The 19,659-nt window shown below is 58.0% G+C and overlaps 2 protein-coding genes across 2 annotated transcripts in view; one reads left to right on the plus strand and one right to left on the minus strand.

Annotated features, from left to right (window-relative positions):
• The window catches only part of HSF2BP (heat shock transcription factor 2 binding protein), a 168,049-nt gene extending 166,863 nt beyond the window's left edge, over positions 1-1,186 (minus strand). Inside the window, exon 1 of the mRNA XM_075334815.1 lies at positions 1,150-1,186. The gene's annotated coding sequence lies outside the window, so the exon portion shown is untranslated. The remainder of the gene's footprint in view (positions 1-1,149) is intronic.
• A 148-nt stretch (positions 1,187-1,334) lies between these two features.
• The window catches only part of LOC142290805 (ribosomal RNA processing protein 1 homolog A-like), a 45,378-nt gene continuing 27,053 nt past the window's right edge, over positions 1,335-19,659 (plus strand). The window contains exons 1-13 of the mRNA XM_075334814.1: positions 1,335-1,504; positions 8,535-8,617; positions 8,766-8,823; positions 8,896-8,981; positions 10,647-10,708; positions 10,869-10,992; positions 11,372-11,436; positions 11,575-11,687; positions 11,839-11,903; positions 11,999-12,096; positions 12,297-12,316; positions 12,418-12,534; positions 13,298-13,635. Of these exons, the coding sequence (XP_075190929.1) occupies positions 1,387-1,504; positions 8,535-8,617; positions 8,766-8,823; positions 8,896-8,981; positions 10,647-10,708; positions 10,869-10,992; positions 11,372-11,436; positions 11,575-11,687; positions 11,839-11,903; positions 11,999-12,096; positions 12,297-12,316; positions 12,418-12,534; positions 13,298-13,635 (1,347 nt within the window). The 5' untranslated portion in view covers positions 1,335-1,386. The remainder of the gene's footprint in view (positions 1,505-8,534; positions 8,618-8,765; positions 8,824-8,895; positions 8,982-10,646; positions 10,709-10,868; positions 10,993-11,371; positions 11,437-11,574; positions 11,688-11,838; positions 11,904-11,998; positions 12,097-12,296; positions 12,317-12,417; positions 12,535-13,297; positions 13,636-19,659) is intronic.

Below are 19,659 nucleotides of genomic sequence, written 5' to 3' on the forward strand. Positions count from 1 at the left end.
GTCGGGTGATTTCGGGGGTCATTGTCTGTGGTGTCGGGTGATTTTGGGGGGCCGTTGTCTGTGGTGTCGGGTGATTTTGGGGGGTCGTTGTCTGTGGTGTCGGGTGATTTCGGGGGTCATTGTCTGTGGTGTCGGGTGATTTTGGGGGGCCGCTGTCTGTGGTGTCGGGTGATTTCGGGGGTCATTGTCTGTGGTGTCGGGTGATTTTGGGGGGCCGCTGTCTGTGGTGTCGGGTGATTTCGGGGGTCATTGTCTGTGGTGTCGGGTGATTTTTGGGGGCCGTTGTCTGTGGTGTCGGGTGATTTCGGGGGTCATTGTCTGTGGTGTCGGGTGATTTTGGGGGGCCGTTGTCTGTGGTGTCGGGTGATTTTGGGGGCCGTTGTCTGTGGTGTCGGGTGATTTTGGGGGCCGTTGTCTGTGGTGTCGGGTGATTTTGGGGGGCCATTGTCTGTGGTGTCGGGTGATTTTGGGGGCCGTTGTCTGTGGTGTCGGGTGATTTTGGGGGCCGTTGTCTGTGGTGTCGGGTGATTTTGGGGGCCGTTGTCTGTGGTGTCGGGTGATTTTGGGGGGCCATTGTCTGTGGTGTCGGGTGATTTTGGGGGGCCATTGTCTGTGGTGTCGGGTGATTTTGGGGGCCATTGTCTGTGGTGTCGGGTGATTTTGGGGGGCCGTTGTCTGTGGTGTCGGGTGATTTCGGGGGTCGTTGTCTGTGGTGTCGGGTGATTTTGGGGGGCCGTTGTCTGTGGTGTCGGGTGATTTTGGGGGGCCATTGTCTGTGGTGTCGGGTGATTTTGGGGGCCGTTGTCTGTGGTGTCGGGTGATTTTGGGGGCCGTTGTCTGTGGTGTCGGGTGATTTTGGGGGCCGTTGTCTGTGGTGTCGGGTGATTTTGGGGGGCCATTGTCTGTGGTGTCGGGTGATTTTGGGGGGCCATTGTCTGTGGTGTCGGGTGATTTTGGGGGCCATTGTCTGTGGTGTCGGGTGATTTTGGGGGGCCGTTGTCTGTGGTGTCGGGTGATTTCGGGGGTCGTTGTCTGTGGTGTCGGGTGATTTTGGGGGGCCGTTGTCTGTGGTGTCGGGTTATTTTGGGGGGTCATATTGTGTGTGGTGAGGCCCCTCTCTCCGCAGTGTGTCACCCTCCTCGCTCATACCTCGGGACGACTCGTCACTATGGTTACCGCTTCCCGCCACCCTCTGTGTCGCGCGCGCCGCTGCAGTGATTGGCTGTGTGGATGGTGTGGGCGTGTCTCCTGCCTCCGCCCCTTTTGGTGTCTCCGTCGGATGCAGACGTTTCAGGATCAGTTTTGTGTCGTCATCATTGCGCGCCTTAGACTTTGGGGACGTCATTAACCGGCGCCTCTAGCTGTGTGCCACGTGACTAAGTCAGCATGGCGGAGCCCGCGGTGCAGCTGGCGCAGAGACTGGCGGCGAATGACAAGAAGAGTCGGGACCGGGCGCTGCGGAAACTGCGGCGCTTCATGTCCGCCCGGAGCTCCGAGTCCGAGGGTGAGAACCTGCGGGAATATGGAGGAGAGAGGGAGTCAGCGAGGAGGAGAGAGAGAGTCAGCGAGGAGGAAAGAGAGAGAGTCAGCGAGGAGGAGAGAGAGAGAGTCAGCGAGGAGGAGAGAGAGAGAGAGAGAGTCAGCGAGAAGAGAGAGAGAGAGAGTCAGCGAGGAGGAGAGAGAGGGAGTCAGCGAGGAGGAGAGAGGGAGTGAGTCAGCGAGGAGGAGAGAGAGGGAGTCAGCGAGGAGGAGAGAGAGAGAGTCAGCGAGGAGGAGAGAGAGAGTCAGCGAGGAGGAGAGAGAGAGAGTCAGCGAGGAGGAGAGAGAGAGAGAGAGTCAGCGAGGAGGAGAGAGAGGGAGTCAGCGAGGAGGAGAGAGAGAGAGTCAGCGAGGAGAGAGAGAGTCAGCGAGGAGGAGAGAGAGAGAGTCAGCGAGGAGAGAGAGAGTCAGCGAGGAGGAGAGAGAGAGTCAGCGAGGAGGAGAGAGAGAGAGTCAGCGAGGAGGAGAGAGAGAGTCAGCGAGGAGGAGAGAGAGAGTCAGCGAGGAGGAGAGAGAGAGTCAGCGAGGAGGAAAGAGAGAGTCAGCGAGGAGGAGAGAGGGAGTCAGCGAGGAGGAGAGAGGGAGTGAGTCAGCGAGGAGGAGAGAGAGAGAGAGTCAGCGAGGAGGAGAGAGAGAGAGTCAGCGAGGAGGAGAGAGAGAGAGTCAGCGAGGAGGAGAGAGAGAGAGTCAGCGAGGAGGAGAGAGAGAGAGAGTCAGCGAGGAGGAGAGAGAGAGTCAGCGAGGAGGAGAGAGAGAGAGTCAGCGAGGAGGAGAGAGAGAGAGAGAGAGTCAGCGAGGAGGAGAGAGAGAGAGAGTCAGCGAGGAGGAGAGAGAGAGAGTCAGCGAGGAGGAGAGAGAGGGAGTCAGCGAGGAGAGAGAGAGAGAGTCAGCGAGGAGGAGAGAGAGAGAGTCAGCGAGGAGGAGAGAGAGAGAGTCAGCGAGGAGGAGAGAGAGAGAGTCAGCGAGGAGGAGAGAGAGAGAGTCAGCGAGGAGGAGAGAGAGAGAGTCAGCGAGGACGAGAGAGAGAGAGGGTCAGCGAGGAGGAGAGAGAGAGAGTCAGCGAGGAGGAGAGAGAGAGAGGGTCAGCGAGGAGGAAAGAGAGAGAGTCAGCGAGGAGGAAAGAGAGAGAGTCAGCGAGGAGGAAAGAGAGAGAGAGTCAGCGAGGAGGAAAGAGAGAGAGAGTCAGCGAGGAGGAGAGAGAGAGAGAGTCAGCGAGGAGGAGAGAGAGAGAGTCAGCGAGGAGGAGAGAGAGAGAGTCAGCGAGGAGGAGAGAGAGAGAGTCAGCGAGGAGGAGAGAGAGAGAGTCAGCGAGGAGGAGAGAGAGAGAGTCAGCGAGGAGGAGAGAGAGAGAGAGTCAGCGAGGAGGAGAGAGAGTCAGCGAGGAGGAGAGAGAGAGAGTCAGCGAGGAGGAGAGAGAGAGAGTCAGCGAGGAGGAGAGAGAGAGAGTCAGCGAGGAGGAGAGAGAGAGAGTCAGCGAGGAGGAGAGAGAGAGAGAGAGTCAGCGAGGAGGAAAGAGAGAGAGTCAGCGAGGAGGAGAGAGAGAGAGAGTCAGCGAGGAGGAGGAGAGAGAGAGTCAGCGAGGAGGAGAGAGAGAGAGTCAGCGAGGAGGAGAGAGAGAGAGTCAGCGAGGAGGAAAGAGAGAGAGTCAGCGAGGAGGAAAGAGAGAGAGTCAGCGAGGAGGAAAGAGAGAGAGTCAGCGAGGAGGAGAGAGAGAGAGAGTCAGCGAGGAGGAGGAGAGAGAGAGAGTCAGCGAGGAGGAGAGAGAGAGAGTCAGCGAGGAGGAGGAGAGAGAGAGTCAGCGAGGAGGAGAGAGAGGGAGTCAGCGAGGAGGAGAGAGAGAGAGAGTCAGCGAGGAGGAGAGAGAGAGTCAGCGAGGAGGAGAGAGAGAGTCAGCGAGGAGGAGAGAGAGAGAGTCAGCGAGGAGGAGAGAGAGAGTCAGCGAGGAGGAGAGAGAGAGAGTCAGCGAGGAGGAGAGAGAGAGTCAGCGAGGAGGAGAGAGAGAGAGTCAGCGAGGAGGAGAGAGAGAGAGTCAGCGAGGAGGAGAGAGAGAGAGTCAGCGAGGAGGAGAGAGAGAGAGAGTCAGCGAGGAGGAGAGAGAGAGTCAGCGAGGAGGAGAGAGAGAGAGTCAGCGAGGAGGAGAGAGAGAGAGTCAGCGAGGAGGAGAGAGAGAGAGTCAGCGAGGAGGAGAGAGAGAGAGTCAGCGAGGAGGAGAGAGAGAGAGTCAGCGAGGAGGAGAGAGAGAGAGTCAGCGAGGAGGAGAGAGAGAGAGTCAGCGAGGAGGAGAGAGAGAGAGTCAGCGAGGAGGAGAGAGAGAGAGTCAGCGAGGAGGAGAGAGAGTCAGCGAGGAGGAGAGAGAGAGAGTCAGCGAGGAGGAGAGAGAGAGAGAGTCAGCGAGGAGGAGAGAGAGAGAGAGTCAGCGAGGAGGAGAGAGAGAGTCAGCGAGGAGGAGAGAGAGAGAGTCAGCGAGGAGGAGAGAGAGAGAGTCAGCGAGGAGGAGAGAGAGAGAGTCAGCGAGGAGGAGAGAGAGAGAGTCAGCGAGGAGGAGAGAGAGAGTCAGCGAGGAGGAGAGAGAGAGAGTCAGCGAGGAGGAGAGAGAGAGAGTCAGCGAGGAGGAAAGAGAGAGAGTCAGCGAGGAGGAGAGAGAGAGAGTCAGCGAGGAGGAGAGAGAGAGAGTCAGCGAGGAGGAGAGAGAGAGAGAGTCAGCGAGGAGGAGAGAGAGAGAGTCAGCGAGGAGGAGAGAGAGAGAGTCAGCGAGGAGGAGAGAGAGAGAGTCAGCGAGGAGGAGAGAGAGAGAGTCAGCGAGGAGGAGAGAGAGAGAGTCAGCGAGGAGGAGAGAGAGAGAGTCAGCGAGGAGGAGAGAGAGAGAGTCAGCGAGGAGGAGAGAGAGAGAGTCAGCGAGGAGGAGAGAGAGAGTCAGCGAGGAGGAGAGAGAGAGTCAGCGAGGAGGAGAGAGAGAGTCAGCGAGGAGGAGAGAGAGAGTCAGCGAGGAGGAGAGAGAGAGTCAGCGAGGAGGAGAGAGAGAGTCAGCGAGGAGGAGAGAGAGAGTCAGCGAGGAGGAGAGAGAGAGTCAGCGAGGAGGAGAGAGAGAGTCAGCGAGGAGGAGAGAGAGAGAGTCAGCGAGGAGGAGAGAGAGAGAGTCAGCGAGGAGGAGAGAGAGAGAGTCAGCGAGGAGGAGAGAGAGAGAGTCAGCGAGGAGGAGAGAGAGAGAGTCAGCGAGGAGGAGAGAGAGAGAGTCAGCGAGGAGGAGAGAGAGAGAGTCAGCGAGGAGGAGAGAGAGAGTCAGCGAGGAGGAGAGAGAGAGAGTCAGCGAGGAGGAGAGAGAGAGAGAGAGTCAGCGAGGAGGAGAGAGAGAGAGTCAGCGAGGAGGAGAGAGAGAGTCAGCGAGGAGGAGAGAGAGAGAGTCAGCGAGGAGGAGAGAGAGAGAGTCAGCGAGGAGGAGAGAGAGAGAGTCAGCGAGGAGGAGAGAGAGAGAGTCAGCGAGGAGGAGAGAGAGAGAGTCAGCGAGGAGGAGAGAGAGAGAGTCAGCGAGGAGGAGAGAGAGAGAGTCAGCGAGGAGGAGAGAGAGAGAGTCAGCGAGGAGGAGAGAGAGAGAGTCAGCGAGGAGGAGAGAGAGAGAGTCAGCGAGGAGGAGAGAGAGAGAGTCAGCGAGGAGGAGAGAGAGAGAGTCAGCGAGGAGGAGAGAGAGAGAGTCAGTCAGCGAGGAGGAGAGAGAGAGAGTCAGTCAGCGAGGAGGAGAGAGAGAGAGTCAGTCAGCGAGGAGGAAGAGAGAGAGAGTCAGCGAGGAGGAAGAGAGAGAGAGAGTCAGCGAGGAGGAGAGAGAGTCAGCGAGGAGGAGAGAGAGTCAGCGAGGAGGAGAGAGAGAGTCAGCGAGGAGGGGAGAGAGAGTCAGCGAGGAGGAGAGAGAGAGTCAGCGAGGAGGAGAGAGAGAGTCAGCGAGGAGGAGAGAGAGAGAGTCAGCGAGGAGGAGAGAGAGAGAGTCAGCGAGGAGGAGAGAGAGAGAGTCAGCGAGGAGGAGAGAGAGAGAGTCAGCGAGGAGGAGAGAGAGAGAGTCAGCGAGGAGGAGAGAGAGAGAGTCAGCGAGGAGGAGAGAGAGAGAGTCAGCGAGGAGGAGAGAGAGAGAGTCAGCGAGGAGGAGAGAGAGAGAGTCAGCGAGGAGGAGAGAGAGAGAGTCAGCGAGGAGGAGAGAGAGAGAGTCAGCGAGGAGGAGAGAGAGAGAGTCAGCGAGGAGGAGAGAGAGAGAGTCAGCGAGGAGGAGAGAGAGAGAGTCAGCGAGGAGGAGAGAGAGAGAGTCAGCGAGGAGGAGAGAGAGAGAGTCAGCGAGGAGGAGAGAGAGAGAGTCAGCGAGGAGGAGAGAGAGAGAGTCAGCGAGGAGGAGAGAGAGAGAGTCAGCGAGGAGGAGAGAGAGAGAGTCAGCGAGGAGGAGAGAGAGAGAGTCAGCGAGGAGGAAAGAGAGAGAGAGAGTCAGCGAGGAGGAAAGAGAGAGAGAGAGTCAGCGAGGAGGAGAGAGAGAGAGAGAGTCAGCGAGGAGGAAAGAGAGAGAGAGAGTCAGCGAGGAGGAAAGAGAGAGAGAGAGTCAGCGAGGAGGAAAGAGAGAGAGTCAGCGAGGAGGAGAGAGAGAGAGTCAGCGAGGAGGAGAGAGAGAGAGTCAGCGAGGAGGAGAGAGAGAGAGTCAGCGAGGAGGAAAGAGAGAGAGAGTCAGCGAGGAGGAGAGAGAGAGTCAGCGAGGAGGAGAGAGAGAGAGAGAGAGTCAGCGAGGAGGAGAGAGAGTCAGCGAGGAGGAAAGAGAGAGAGAGAGTCAGCGAGGAGGAGAGAGAGAGTCAGCGAGGAGGAGAGAGAGAGTCAGCGAGGAGGAGAGAGAGAGTCAGCGAGGAGGAGAGAGAGAGTCAGCGAGGAGGAGAGAGAGAGAGTCAGCGAGGAGGAGAGAGAGAGAGTCAGCGAGGAGGAGAGAGAGAGAGTCAGCGAGGAGGAGAGAGAGAGAGTCAGCGAGGAGGAGAGAGAGAGAGTCAGCGAGGAGGAGAGAGAGAGAGTCAGCGAGGAGGAGAGAGAGAGAGTCAGCGAGGAGGAGAGAGAGAGAGTCAGCGAGGAGGAGAGAGAGAGAGTCAGCGAGGAGGAGAGAGAGAGAGTCAGCGAGGAGGAGAGAGAGAGAGTCAGCGAGGAGGAGAGAGAGAGAGTCAGCGAGGAGGAGAGAGAGAGAGTCAGCGAGGAGGAGAGAGAGAGAGTCAGCGAGGAGGAGAGAGAGAGAGTCAGCGAGGAGGAGAGAGAGAGAGTCAGCGAGGAGGAGAGAGAGAGAGTCAGCGAGGAGGAGAGAGAGAGAGTCAGCGAGGAGGAGAGAGAGAGAGTCAGCGAGGAGGAGAGAGAGAGAGAGAGTCAGCGAGGAGGAAAGAGAGAGAGAGAGTCAGCGAGGAGGAAAGAGAGAGAGAGAGTCAGCGAGGAGGAAAGAGAGAGAGAGAGTCAGCGAGGAGGAAAGAGAGAGAGAGAGTCAGCGAGGAGGAAAGAGAGAGAGTCAGCGAGGAGGAGAGAGAGAGAGTCAGCGAGGAGGAGAGAGAGAGAGTCAGCGAGGAGGAGAGAGAGAGAGTCAGCGAGGAGGAGAGAGAGAGAGTCAGCGAGGAGGAAAGAGAGAGAGAGTCAGCGAGGAGGAGAGAGAGAGTCAGCGAGGAGGAGAGAGAGAGAGAGAGAGTCAGCGAGGAGGAGAGAGAGTCAGCGAGGAGGAAAGAGAGAGAGAGAGTCAGCGAGGAGGAGAGAGAGTCAGCGAGGAGGAGAGAGAGTCAGCGAGGAGGAGAGAGAGTCAGCGAGGAGGAGAGAGAGTCAGCGAGGAGGAGAGAGAGTCAGCGAGGAGGAGAGAGAGTCAGCGAGGAGGAGAGAGAGTCAGCGAGGAGGAGAGAGAGTCAGCGAGGAGGAGAGAGAGTCAGCGAGGAGGAGAGAGAGTCAGCGAGGAGGAGAGAGAGTCAGCGAGGAGGAGAGAGAGTCAGCGAGGAGGAGAGAGAGTCAGCGAGGAGGAGAGAGAGTCAGCGAGGAGGAGAGAGAGAGAGTCAGCGAGGAGAGAGAGAGAGAGTCAGCGAGGAGGAGAGAGAGAGAGTCAGCGAGGAGGAGGAGAGAGAGTCAGCGAGGAGGAGAGAGAGAGAGTCAGCGAGGAGGAGAGTGAGAGTCAGCGAGGAGGAAAGAGAGAGAGTCAGCGAGGAGGAAAGAGAGAGAGTCAGCGAGGAGGAAAGAGAGAGAGTCAGCGAGGAGGAAAGAGAGAGAGTCAGCGAGGAGGAGAGAGAGAGAGTCAGCGAGGAGGAGAGAGAGAGAGTCAGCGAGGAGGAGAGTGAGAGAGTCAGCGAGGAGGAGAGTGAGAGAGTCAGCGAGGCGGGAGAGGGTGAGTCAGCGAGGCGGGAGAGGGTGAGTCAGCGAGGCGGGAGAGGGTGAGTCAGCGAGCGAGGCGGGAGAGGGTGAGTCAGCGAGCGAGGCGGGAGAGGGTGAGTCAGCGAGCGAGGCGGGAGAGGGTGAGTCAGCGAGCGAGGCGGGAGAGGGTGAGTGAGCGAGCGAGGCGGGAGAGGGTGAGTGAGCGAGCGAGGCGGGAGAGGGTGAGTGAGCGAGCGAGGCGGGAGAGGGTGAGTGAGCGAGCGAGGCGGGAGAGGGTGAGTGAGCGAGCGAGGCGGGAGAGGGTGAGTGAGCGAGCGAGGCGGGAGAGGGTGAGTGAGCGAGCGAGGCGGGAGAGGGTGAGTGAGCCAGCGAGGCGGGAGAGGGTGAGTGAGCCAGCGAGGCGGGAGAGGGTGAGTGAGCCAGCGAGGCGGGAGAGGGTGAGTGAGCCAGCGAGGCGGGAGAGGGTGAGCGAGGGGGAGGATAGAGAGTCAGCGAGGGGGAGGGAGGGTGAGAGTCGGCGAGGAGGAGGGAAGGAGGGAGCGAGTTAGTGAGTGAGGTGGAGTGGGTGTAGGGCACAGGGGGAATCCCGATTGTGGGCCACTCTGGTGGGGGATATTTGGGGGCTTCTAGCTAACCTGCTTGTCTTTGGTCAGGGGGCTTCACGGCTGATGAGTTCTGCAAGATCTGGAAGGGTCTGTTCTACTGTATGTGGATGCAAGACAAACCACTGCTGCAGGTAAGGGGGCAGCCTATCCCTGGGCAGGGGCTATCCCTGGCAGGGGGCTGGATGAGGACTCCGCTTGTCCAGGGGATGGGGTAGGGGGCAGCTTGTCTCCAGGTGGGGGTGCCGGTGGTGATTCCGGTGTACATTTCTCGTTCTTCAGGAGGAGCTGGCGGTCACCATGTCACAGCTGGTTCACGCCTTGAAGTCTCACCCGTCACGTATGTATCCCCCCTCCCCCGCTGTAGTCTTGGCTTCCTGCCGGTGCTGATTCAGGTCCTATCACTCCACAGAGAATCTTTTCATCCGAAGTTTCTGGCAAACGCTGAACCGCGAGTGGAACGGTATTGACCGCCTGCGGCTGGACAAGTTTTACACGGTGAGAAGCGTCCAGTCATGGCGGGGCGGCTCCCCTTCCACACACACACACACACACACACACACACACACACACACACACACACACACACACACACCCCCGGGGATGACGGGGCGGCTCCCTCTCCACACACACCCCTCCCGGGGATGACGGGGCGGCTCCTTCTCCACACACACCCCCCCGGGGATGACGGGGCGGCTCCTTCTCCACACACACCCCTCCCGGGGATGACGGGGCGGCTCCTTCTCCACACACACCCCTCCCGGGGATGACGGGGCGGCTCCTTCTCCACACACACCCCTCCCGGGGATGACGGGGCGGCTCCTTCTCCACACACACCCCTCCCGGGGATGACGGGGCAGCTCCCTCTCCACACACACACACCCCCCCCCGGGGATGACGGGGCAGCTCCCTCTCCACACACACACATCCCCCCGGGGATGACGGGGCAGCTCCCTCTCCACACACACGCACCCCCCCGGGGATGACGGGGCAGCTCCCTCTCCACACACACACACCCCCCCGGGGATGACGGGGCAGCTCCCTCTCCACACACACACACACCCCCCCGGGGATGACGGGGCAGCTCCCTCTCCACACACACACACCCCCCCGGGGATGACTGGGCAGCTCCCTCTCCACACACACACACACCCCCCCGGGGATGACGAGGCGGCTCCCTCTCCACACACACACACACACACACACACCCCCGGGGATGACGGGGCAGCTCCCTCTCCACACACACACACCCCCCCGGGGATGACGGGGCAGCTCCCTCTCCACACACACACACCACCCCGGGGATGACGGGGCGGCTCCCTCTCCACACACACACACCCCCCCGGGGATGACGGGGCAGCTCCCTCTCCACACACACACACCCCCCCGGGGATGACGGGGCAGCTCCCTCTCCACACACACACACCCCCCCGGGGATGACGGGGCAGCTCCCTCTCCACACACACACACACCCCCCCGGGGATGACGGGGCAGCTCCCTCTCCAAACACACACACCACCCCGGGGATGACGGGGCGGCTCCCTCTCCACACACACACACCACCCCGGGGATGACGGGGCAGCTCCCTCTCCACACACACACACACCCCCCCGGGGATGACGGGGCAGCTCCCTCTCCACACACACACACCCCCCCCGGGGATGACGGGGCGGCTCCCTCTCCACACACACACACACCCCCCCGGGGATGACGGGGCAGCTCCCTCTCCACACACACACACCACCCCGGGGATGACGGGGCGGCTCCCTCTCCACACACACACACCACCCCGGGGATGACGGGGCAGCTCCCTCTCCACACACACACACCACCCCGGGGATGACGGGGCAGCTCCCTCTCCACACACACACACCACCCCGGGGATGACGGGGCAGCTCCCTCTCCACACACACACACCCCCCCGGGGATGACGGGGCAGCTCCCTCTCCACACACACACACCCCCCCGGGGATGACGGGGCAGCTCCCTCTCCACACACACACACCACCCCGGGGATGACGGGGCGGCTCCCTCTCCACACACACCCCTCCCGGGGATGACGGGGCGGCTCCTTCTCCACACACACCCCCCCGGGGATGACGGGGCAGCTCGCCCGGAGAGGGTTGGAGGGTTATTTTGTTATTATCTGTCTTATCTCTACAGCTGAGTCGCTTTGTCCTACGTCAGTCTGTGGAGCTGCTAAAGAAAGGAGACTGGGAGGAGAGGTGAGTGTCCCCCAGGGGACAATATACAGGGAGACTCCCATTCATGATGGCGCTAATCACATGGCACATTGCGGAGTGGGGGGGGGGGGGGGGGGGGCATGTGTATATGGGAATGTGTTAGACATGGGGGAGGTCTCATATGTGCTGTCATCCTCTGCAGTCTGGTGGAGAACTTCCTGACTGTCCTGGTGGACGAGGTCCTGAAGCCGGAGGCCCCACAAGGAGTCCAGCATCATCTCATAGACATTTACCTGGATGAGCTGGCAAAGGTCGGATCGTCTGAGGTGAGGCCTGACCTGGTCCCCGGGCGGCCTCTGCTTTTTCTCCCCGGCTGCCCTCGGCTTTTTCTCTCTCCCCGGCCGCCCTCGGCTTTTTCTCCCTGTCCGGCGGCTGCCTTCAGCTTTTTGTCCCCGGCCGCCCTATGCTTAGCTCTCTATCCGGCCGCCCTATGCTTATCTCTCTATCCGGCCGCTCTATGCTTATCTCTCTATCCGGACGCCCTCTGCTTTTTCTCCCCGGCCGGCGGCCGCCCTCGGCTTTTTGTCCCCGGCCGGCGGCCGCCCTCGGCTTTTTGTCCCCGGCCGGCGGCCGCCCTCGGCTTTTTGTCCCCGGGCGGCGGCTGCCCTCGGCTTTCCTCTAACTCCTGCCTCTCCTCTCTTTCAGCTTCCTGCCGACTTGAACTTGAAGCTCATCGAGCCGTTCTGTAGGATTGCCGCTAAAGCCAAAAAGTAAGTACTGGAAGTATTTGGTGGCAGCATGCCTTCCCAGGGCCACATAGTGTGCAGGTGTTGTGGGGGGATGGGGGGGTCACTGCTGGCCGCGCCCTTTCTGTGCCTCACTCTCTGGGGTCTCTGCCTCCCCCGCAGTTTTCTTCTCCGGCAGTCGGTGGTGACTGGCATCTTTCAGGCCATCCTGGAACAGTCTCCGTTCGCTATCGAAGACTTGATGAAAGAAGTGGGTCACACGGCCGCCGATAACGGTGAGTTTGACACTTCGGCCTCCGTGCCTTGGACTCCGCTTCCCCAGGACCTCTTATTGTCTCTGATCTCCCCACCGCACCTCTGCTCTGGCACGCCCGTCGCCATAGCACCTTATGACTTGGGAGTGACCTTTCATCCTCCTGTCCGCAGATAACAGCTCTGAGTCTGAAGACCACCACACCGAGGACTGTGACGACATTGGACCCGTCTTGCAGGTCAGTAGCCCCCGCATTCCTCAGGTCATGTGACTGGGGCGCAGCACTCAGTCCTGCAGTTTCTTTATATTATAAGTGACGTCTCCTCTGGGCAGTTTGATTATCAGGCACTGGCTGACCGACTCTTCAACCTCGCAAGCCGAAAAAACGTCCCGCCCCGAAACCGCAAGAGCCTGTACCGGTTGGTGAAGAGGTGAGTGTAACATGCACACCTATGTACCCCCACTGATACCTGTCATCCTGTCACTCCTCCCATATTTGCCACTTCCATCGTCCCCGTCCCCCCCCCAGATATCAGACGCTCTTCCTCCAGTATGACTGCACCTCTTTGCCCCCAAGTTTCTGGTGCTCACAGTCTGGTTATTAATGACTTGTTCCCTTCTTCCTTTCTAGGTTTAAGGACCTGGCGGACGGTGGGTGTCTCCTCTGTGTCCTCTGCCTTGGGTGGCTTCATCACCCGTTCATTTCTGCACGGTCTCGTGTAATATCTTTTTGGTGCGCATTGGGTTTGCAGGTATTTTCCCTCAGGATGGAGGCCCAGAAGACGTCTCCAGCGGTGAGGATGATGATGATACCAACAGCTCTGGGCTCCGCAGGCGGCAGAAGAAAGCACAGGAGAAGATGGCTCAGAGTGCGTGCTGACCGAAGGGGGGGGGGGCGGGCTGACCGGAGGGGTGGGGCTTTCTGGGGGACGGGCTGACCGGAGGGGTGGGGCTTTCTGGGGGACGGGCTGACCGGAGGGGTGAGGTTTTCTAGGGGGGCTGGCTGTCTAGAGGGGTGGGAAGGGCTTGCTGTCTGGAGGTGGTGGGGGAGGTGTGCTATCCGGGATTTCTGAGGTGAGGTGGTGGAACGGTTTCCTGAGTCTCTGCTGGTGCACTATAATCCCCCTTTCTGCCCTCAGGGTTTTGGGGAAAGCGGTCGGGGTGGGGGTAGGCTGTCTGGAGAGGTGCTGTCCCAGGTGAGGGGTCGGACCGGTTCCTCAGCACTCTCATGGTGTACTATGATCCTTCTTCCTGCTCTCAGGTTCTCGGGGAGAGGGGGTGGGGGCAGGCTGTCTTGGGGGTGCTGTCCCAGGTGAGGGGTCGGACCAGTTCCCTGACTGTCATGGTGTACTATGATCCTTCTTCTTGCTCAGGTTCTCGGGGGAAGCTCCCGCGGGTGGGAGAGGGGGATGTCTGAGGGGGTGGGGGCAGGCTGCCTGGGGGGTGCTGTCCCAGGTGAGTGGTAGGACCAGTTCCCTGACTGTCATGGTGTACTATGATCCTTCTTCCTGATCTCCGGTTCTCGGGGAGAGGGGGCGGGGGCAGGCTGTCTGGGGGGTGCTGTCCCAGGTGAGGGGTCGGACCGGTTCCCTGACTGTCATGGTGTACTATGATTCTTCTTCTTTCTCTCAGGTTCTCGGGTCACTCACAATGAGAAGGGGAAGCGTCCGCGGGCGGCTGAGACTCCAGAGAATTCTCCCGATACGCCTGTAGCCAAGAAGAAGCGGAAGAAGAAAGGGGAAGCAGATAGGCCAGAAATTAACGGAACGACCCTCCACCACCAGCACATCACCAAAGAAACAGACGTGGGCTTCTCACAGTCGCCCCCGGAGGCCTCGGAGAGCAGCAGCGCCATCGCCCGGCTGAGGAGGAGGAGACGCGGCTGCCTGATCAGGCTCGGCCTCAGCATCTTACCCCTTCGGGGGGCAATAATCATGAGGAGGAGGAGGCTGATCCGAGAGCGCAGGAAGGTGAGGGCGAGAAGACTGAGAGGTATTAGGTCCACATGGTTTAAAGGGAACCTGCCGGCTGCCCCAGGCCCTGTATATATGCTCTCCTTACTGCGCAGTGTCGGGGAGTCAGAGGTCTGCAAGGAGCCAGCTCTGACGAGTTGGGGACCACGGCTCCCCACGACCACACCCATTGGCTCCTCACCACTGCTATAACTGTGGTGGTGATGAGTAGAGAGGGGCGGACCTGGACTGTAAAAGTCCGGATCAGCATGGGTTCAAAAGTACCCCAGGCCTGGATTTCTCAGAGAACTCCGGGGAACTATCCGAATCCAGCAACTCGGATGATTAAAAAAAAAAGAGAAAAGCAGGCATTATACTTACCAGTCTCCTGCGTGGCTGTAACACTACTTCCAGGCCGCTCGTTAGCCTCATGCATATTCACTGCCCTGTGTGACAGCATGTCTGACTGCAAGCAAACACAGACGGCTATGTGTGTAAAAATAAATAAAAATTGGCGTAGAGTCCCCCCATATTATGCTATCCAGTGCAGATAAAGCAGACAGCCGGGGGGGATGGCATTCTCAGGTTGGGGAGACCCATGGTTATTGGGCCCCCCAAAATAAAATAAAATAATAGCAGCCACCCAGAATTGTAGCATCCAACAGATGCAACAATCCCGGACCTTTACCCGGCTCACCCCAATTAATCTGTTCTGGTTTCAATCTGGGTAATAAGGGGTTAATGACGGCTCACTGCTGCCACTAAGCTCTAGATTTGTAATGGGAGACGTCTGAGACCCCCCCATCACTAATCTGTAACTGAAAGAGAAATAAACACAAACACCGAAAAAATCCTTAATTTTGAAATAAAATTTAAACAAAAGGCCCCCCTGTCACACTCATTCACCCTGTCAACCCCTTTCACCCCCTGTAACCCTTTTTTTTTTTTTTTCTTTTTAGTAACGCGAAAAACACCCAGTTTCAACGTAATCCACACAAGGTCCCACGACGATTCCAGCTCTGCTACATCTGGAGTGACAGCGCGCGGGCACAGAACAAGACTGCCGCTGTGAGCTTCAGGCAAAGACTGAGCCATAGTGATGAGCGGTGACAGCACTCAGGTTATTTGCAGTCACAGCTCGGGGTTCCCATGGTCCCTCCACCTGTGACCGCAGGTAATCTGACCTCAGGTGATCTCCCCTCCGGTGAGGTCACAGAGTTCACAGACCTGCATTTCCTGGCAAAGTATCGCATCAAAGCGTGATTCAGTCGTTTTTACCATGAAGCGCAGATTCTTTCCAGGAATATGGTGTATAAATTTCAGCACCAAATCTGCATCTCTTGGCAAAACAAAACACAATTTTCTTCGGCGCTCCATTGGGAGACCCAGACGATTGGGGTGTATAGTACTGCCTCCGGAGGCCACACAAAGCATTACACTAAAAAGTGTAAGGCCCCTCCCCTTCTGGCTATACACCCCCAGTGGGATCACGGGCTCACCAGTTTTCTGCTTTGTGCGAAGGAGGTCAGACATACACGCATAGCTCCACTGTTTAGTCAGCAGTAGCTGCTGACTATATCGGATGGAAGAAAAGTGGGCCCATATAGGGCCCCCAGCATGCTCCCTTCTCACCCCACTTTTGTCGGGTGTTTGTTAAGGTTGAGGTACCCATTGCGGGTACGGAGGCTGGAGCCCACATGCTGTTTTCCTTCCCCATCCCCCCTCGGGGCTCTGGGTGAAGTGGGATCTTACAGGTCTCCAGGCACTGAGACCGGGCTCCATCCACAGACCCAGAGAACCTGCTGGATATGGAGCTGAGTATCATCAGGGACAGGGCCCTGCAACATTCAGGTACTCTGTGTCCCCGTACACATCGCGCACACACACACCAGCATTGCTGGGAGTGCTAGTGCGCCGGGGACAACAGCGCGGAGCGCTCGTGCTATTATTCACGGCAGCTTTGCTGTGTGAATTTATGTATTGGGAACTGCCGCGCCGGGCCGCTGCTGGGTGTTTTTACACTGTGGCGCGGCTGGGACTTGTGGTGCGCCGGGGACTCCGCGCTGGCCGTGCACATAGACGGCCGCGCTTATTACTCGAGTCCCCGGCTTTGCGGCCTAGTTTTCGTTTCGTTCCCGCCCCCAGCCCTGCCAGTCAGGGGAGAGGCGGGACGCTGTACAGAAAGTCAGCGCCGAGGGCTGGAGTCTGCTTTGCATTCTCCAGCCCCCTTCACTGGACACAGTGGGACGCCGGTTTCCCGCTCTTGCCTGGGGCACGCCCACGGCCCGCCCCTCGTCACACGAGCTGGAGAAGGACGCCGGCAGCCATTCCTGCAGTCCGAGCTGGAGAACGGAGACAAGCTCTGGGCAACCAGTCACAGGACTCTGGCGACCACACACCCGCCTATAGGCGGGCGGTAAGCAGCACCTGAAGTGCTGACCCCACTAAATACCGTTGTGTCCATTTGTATTTTATGCTTACACTGCACTGTAGGTCGCTATTTTTGGCTATATGCCCTCTTAGATGGCGAGACAACAGCAGCAAAAAAGCAAGGGTGCTAAGGCACAGGCTTTCTATGCTGCTTGTATTGCATGTGCTGAAGTGTTCATTTGTACTTATGCTTGTATGCTATACATTGCACTGTACGGTCGCTATTCTTGGCTATATTCTCCTAGAATGGCTAGACTACAGCAGCAAAAAAGCAAGGGTGCCAAGGCACAGTTTTTCTAGGCTGCTTGTATTGCATGTGCTGAAGTGTTCATTTGTACTTATGCTTGTATGCTATACATTGCACTGTACGGTCGCTATTCTTGGCTATATTCTCCTAGAATGGCTAGACTACAGCAGCAAAAAAGCAAGGGTGCCAAGGCACAGTTTTTCTAGGCTGCTTGTATTGCATGTGCTGAAGTGTTCATTTGTACTTATGCTTGTATGCTATACATTGCACTGTACGGTCGCTATTCTTGGCGATATTCTCCTAGATGGCTAGTCTACAGCAGCAATAAAGCAAGGGTGCCAAGGCACAGGCTTTCTAAGCTGCTCATATTGCATGTGCTGAAGTGCTCATTTGTACTTTATGCTTGTATGCTATACATTGCACTGTACGGTCGCTATTCTTGGCTATATGCTCCTAGATGGCTAGACTACAGCAGCAAAAAAGCAACACAGGCTTTCTATGCTGCTTTTACTGCATGTGATACTGTTCCACCGGCAGGTTCCACTGACCCCCGTTGTGTGCAATGCTCCCCTGTAGCACTTGGTCAGCCGGGGTCTCTACTAGAGGTGGCCAAAGGAACCACCTGTGAACCCTGTCCATGGACAGGGACGGTGTTGCAGTTTCGGCTGATAGATTGTCATGGGATAGTGACTTGCAGTCCAGACAGGCCATGGGCAATCTTGATCATTGCTCCCTGGCCACCCTCATTTGGAACAAAATCAGTGCTCCGGGGGGGTCCCAGGCATTCCAGGGTGAAGGCTCTGACACGGACGACAGTCCCAGACAGCCTAAGCGAGCTCGCTGGGAGCGGCACTCGGCCTCATCACTAGTCAGGGTCACAGCAGAGGACTCTCTGTATGATGAGGCAGACGTAGCTGATCAGGACTTTGATCCTGACACCGCTCTCAATCCGGATACACCGGATGGTGACGCCATGGTGAATGATCTTATAGCGACCAGCAATGGCATGTTGGATATCTCTCCCCCAGCTCCTTCAGTGGAGGAGTCAGCTTCCCAGCAGGAGAAATCCCATTTCAGTATCTCAAGCGTACATTGAGTACTTTTCTGGCCACGCTGACTTCAGAGAAGCAGTTCAGAATCACCACGCTTACCAGATAAGCGTTTCTCCAAATGTATTAAGGATACACGTTATCCCTTTCCCCCTTACGTGGTCAGGCGCTGGACCCAGGGTCCAAAGGTGGATCCCCCAATCTCCAGGCTTGCGGCTAGATCCATAGTTGCAGTGGAGATGGGACTTCACTTAAAGATGCCATTGACAGACAGATGGACCTCTGGTTGAAATCTGTCTATGAAGCTATCGGCGTGTCGGTTGCTCCGGCATTCGCAGCCGTATGGGCACTCTAAGCTATGTCAGCTGGTCTTGCGCAGCTGGTCTTGAGCACAGGTACATCTGTGCCGCAGGTAGCGTCCTTATCCTCGCAATGTCTGCATTGCGACTTACCCTATTAATGCTGTCCGAGAGAGACAGTCGAGGTTTCGGTCCTTCCCAGGCTCGGGCAGGTCCAAATTGTCCTAGTCCAAAAGGGCTCAAAAGGCTCAGAGGGGCTCAGATTCCAGGCGGGCTCAATCACGCCCAAGGAAGGCAGCCAGAGGAACCGCTTCCAAGGCGGTCTCCTCATGACTTTAAGCTCTCTCTCTCCGCATCCGCGGTTGGTGGCAGACTCTCTCGCCTTGGCGACATTTAGCTGCCACAGGTCACAGACCGGTGGGTGAGAGACATTGTGTCTCACGTGTACAGGATAGAGTTCTGTTCTCGGCCTCCGGCTCGATTCTTCAGAACTTCCCCACCTACCCACCGAGCCGATGCTCTTCTGCAGGCAGAAGGAGTGGTAATTCCTGTTCCTCTTCAGGAACAAGACACGGTTTTTCCTCCAATCTGATTGTGGGGGACCTAAAACTGCTCAACAAGCACGTGAAGGCCAGGCGGTTCCGGATGGCATCCCTCCGCTCCGTCATTGCCTCAATGTCTCAAGGAGATTTCCTAGCATCAATAGACATCAGGATGCTTATCTCCACGTGCCGATTGCTCCAGAGCACCAACGTTTGCTACGTTTCGTTATTGAAGACGAGCATCTTCAGTTCGTAACCCTGCCCTTCGGTCTGGCGACAGCCCTACGGGTTTTCACCAAGTTCAGGGCAGCAGTGGGAGCAGTCCTGCACTCTCAGGGTCACTCGGTGATCCTTCCTTGGACGGTCGACTTGTCAAGGCACCCTCTCAAGAGGCATGCCAACACAGCCTGAGCGTAGCGCTGGAGACTCTCCAGAGTTTCGGGTGGATCATCAACTTCTCAAGGTTAAATCTGACACCGACCCAATCGCTGACATATCTGGGCATGGAGTGTCACGCTCCCTCAGCGATAGTGAAGCTTCCGCTGGACAAACAGCGTTCACTACAGACGGGGGTGCAGTCTCTCCTTCACGGCCAGTCACACCCCTTAACACGCCTCATGCAGAGGCAGTCACTTTCGCGCAGTTTCATCTGCGTCCACTCCAATGTGGCATTCTTTGCCAATGGGATGGGAAGTCGACGTCCCTAGAAGGAACGTCCCCCTTCTCAGACGGTCAAGGACTCTCTTCAGAGGAGTCCATCCTTCAAATCAATGTGCTGGAAATCTGGGCAGTGTATCTTGCCCTGCAAGCCTTCCAGCCGTGGCTGGAAAGCACACACATCCGAATTCAGTCGGACAACTCCACAGCGGTGGCATACATCTACCACCAAGGCGGAACACGCAGTCGGCAAGCCTTCCAGGAAGTCCGGCGGAGTCTGATGGGGGTGGAAGACAGAGCATCCACCATATCCGCAGTTCACATCCCGGGCGCAGAAAACTGGGAAGCAGACTTCCTCAGTTGCCAGGGTATGGACGCAGGGGAAGGGTATCTTCACCCGGACGGTTTTCAGAAAATCTGTCAACGCGGGGGGATGCTGAACGTCGACCTAATAGCGTCTCGGCACAACAACAAGGTTCCGATTTTCATGGCGCGGTATCACGATCAAAGAGCTCTGGCGGCAGACGCCTTAGTTCAGGTTTGGTCGCAGTTCCAGCTACCTACGTGTTTCCCCCTCTGACACTGCTGCCCAGAGGGCTACGCAACATCAGGTCCGTTTGCCGCCGCGCCATCCTCATCGCCACAGACTGGCCGAGGAGGTCGTAGTCCCCGGATCTGTGGCATCTCACGGTCTGCCAACCGTGGGCACTACCAGCCCGGCCAGACTTACTGTCCCAAGGGCCGTTTTTTCCATCTGAATTCTACGGCCCTGAACCTGACGGTATGGCCTTTGAGTCCTGAATCCTAGCGTCTTCAGG

This window comes from Anomaloglossus baeobatrachus, chromosome 2, assembly GCF_048569485.1.
Source record: "Anomaloglossus baeobatrachus isolate aAnoBae1 chromosome 2, aAnoBae1.hap1, whole genome shotgun sequence".
NCBI lineage: Eukaryota > Metazoa > Chordata > Amphibia > Anura > Aromobatidae > Anomaloglossus > Anomaloglossus baeobatrachus.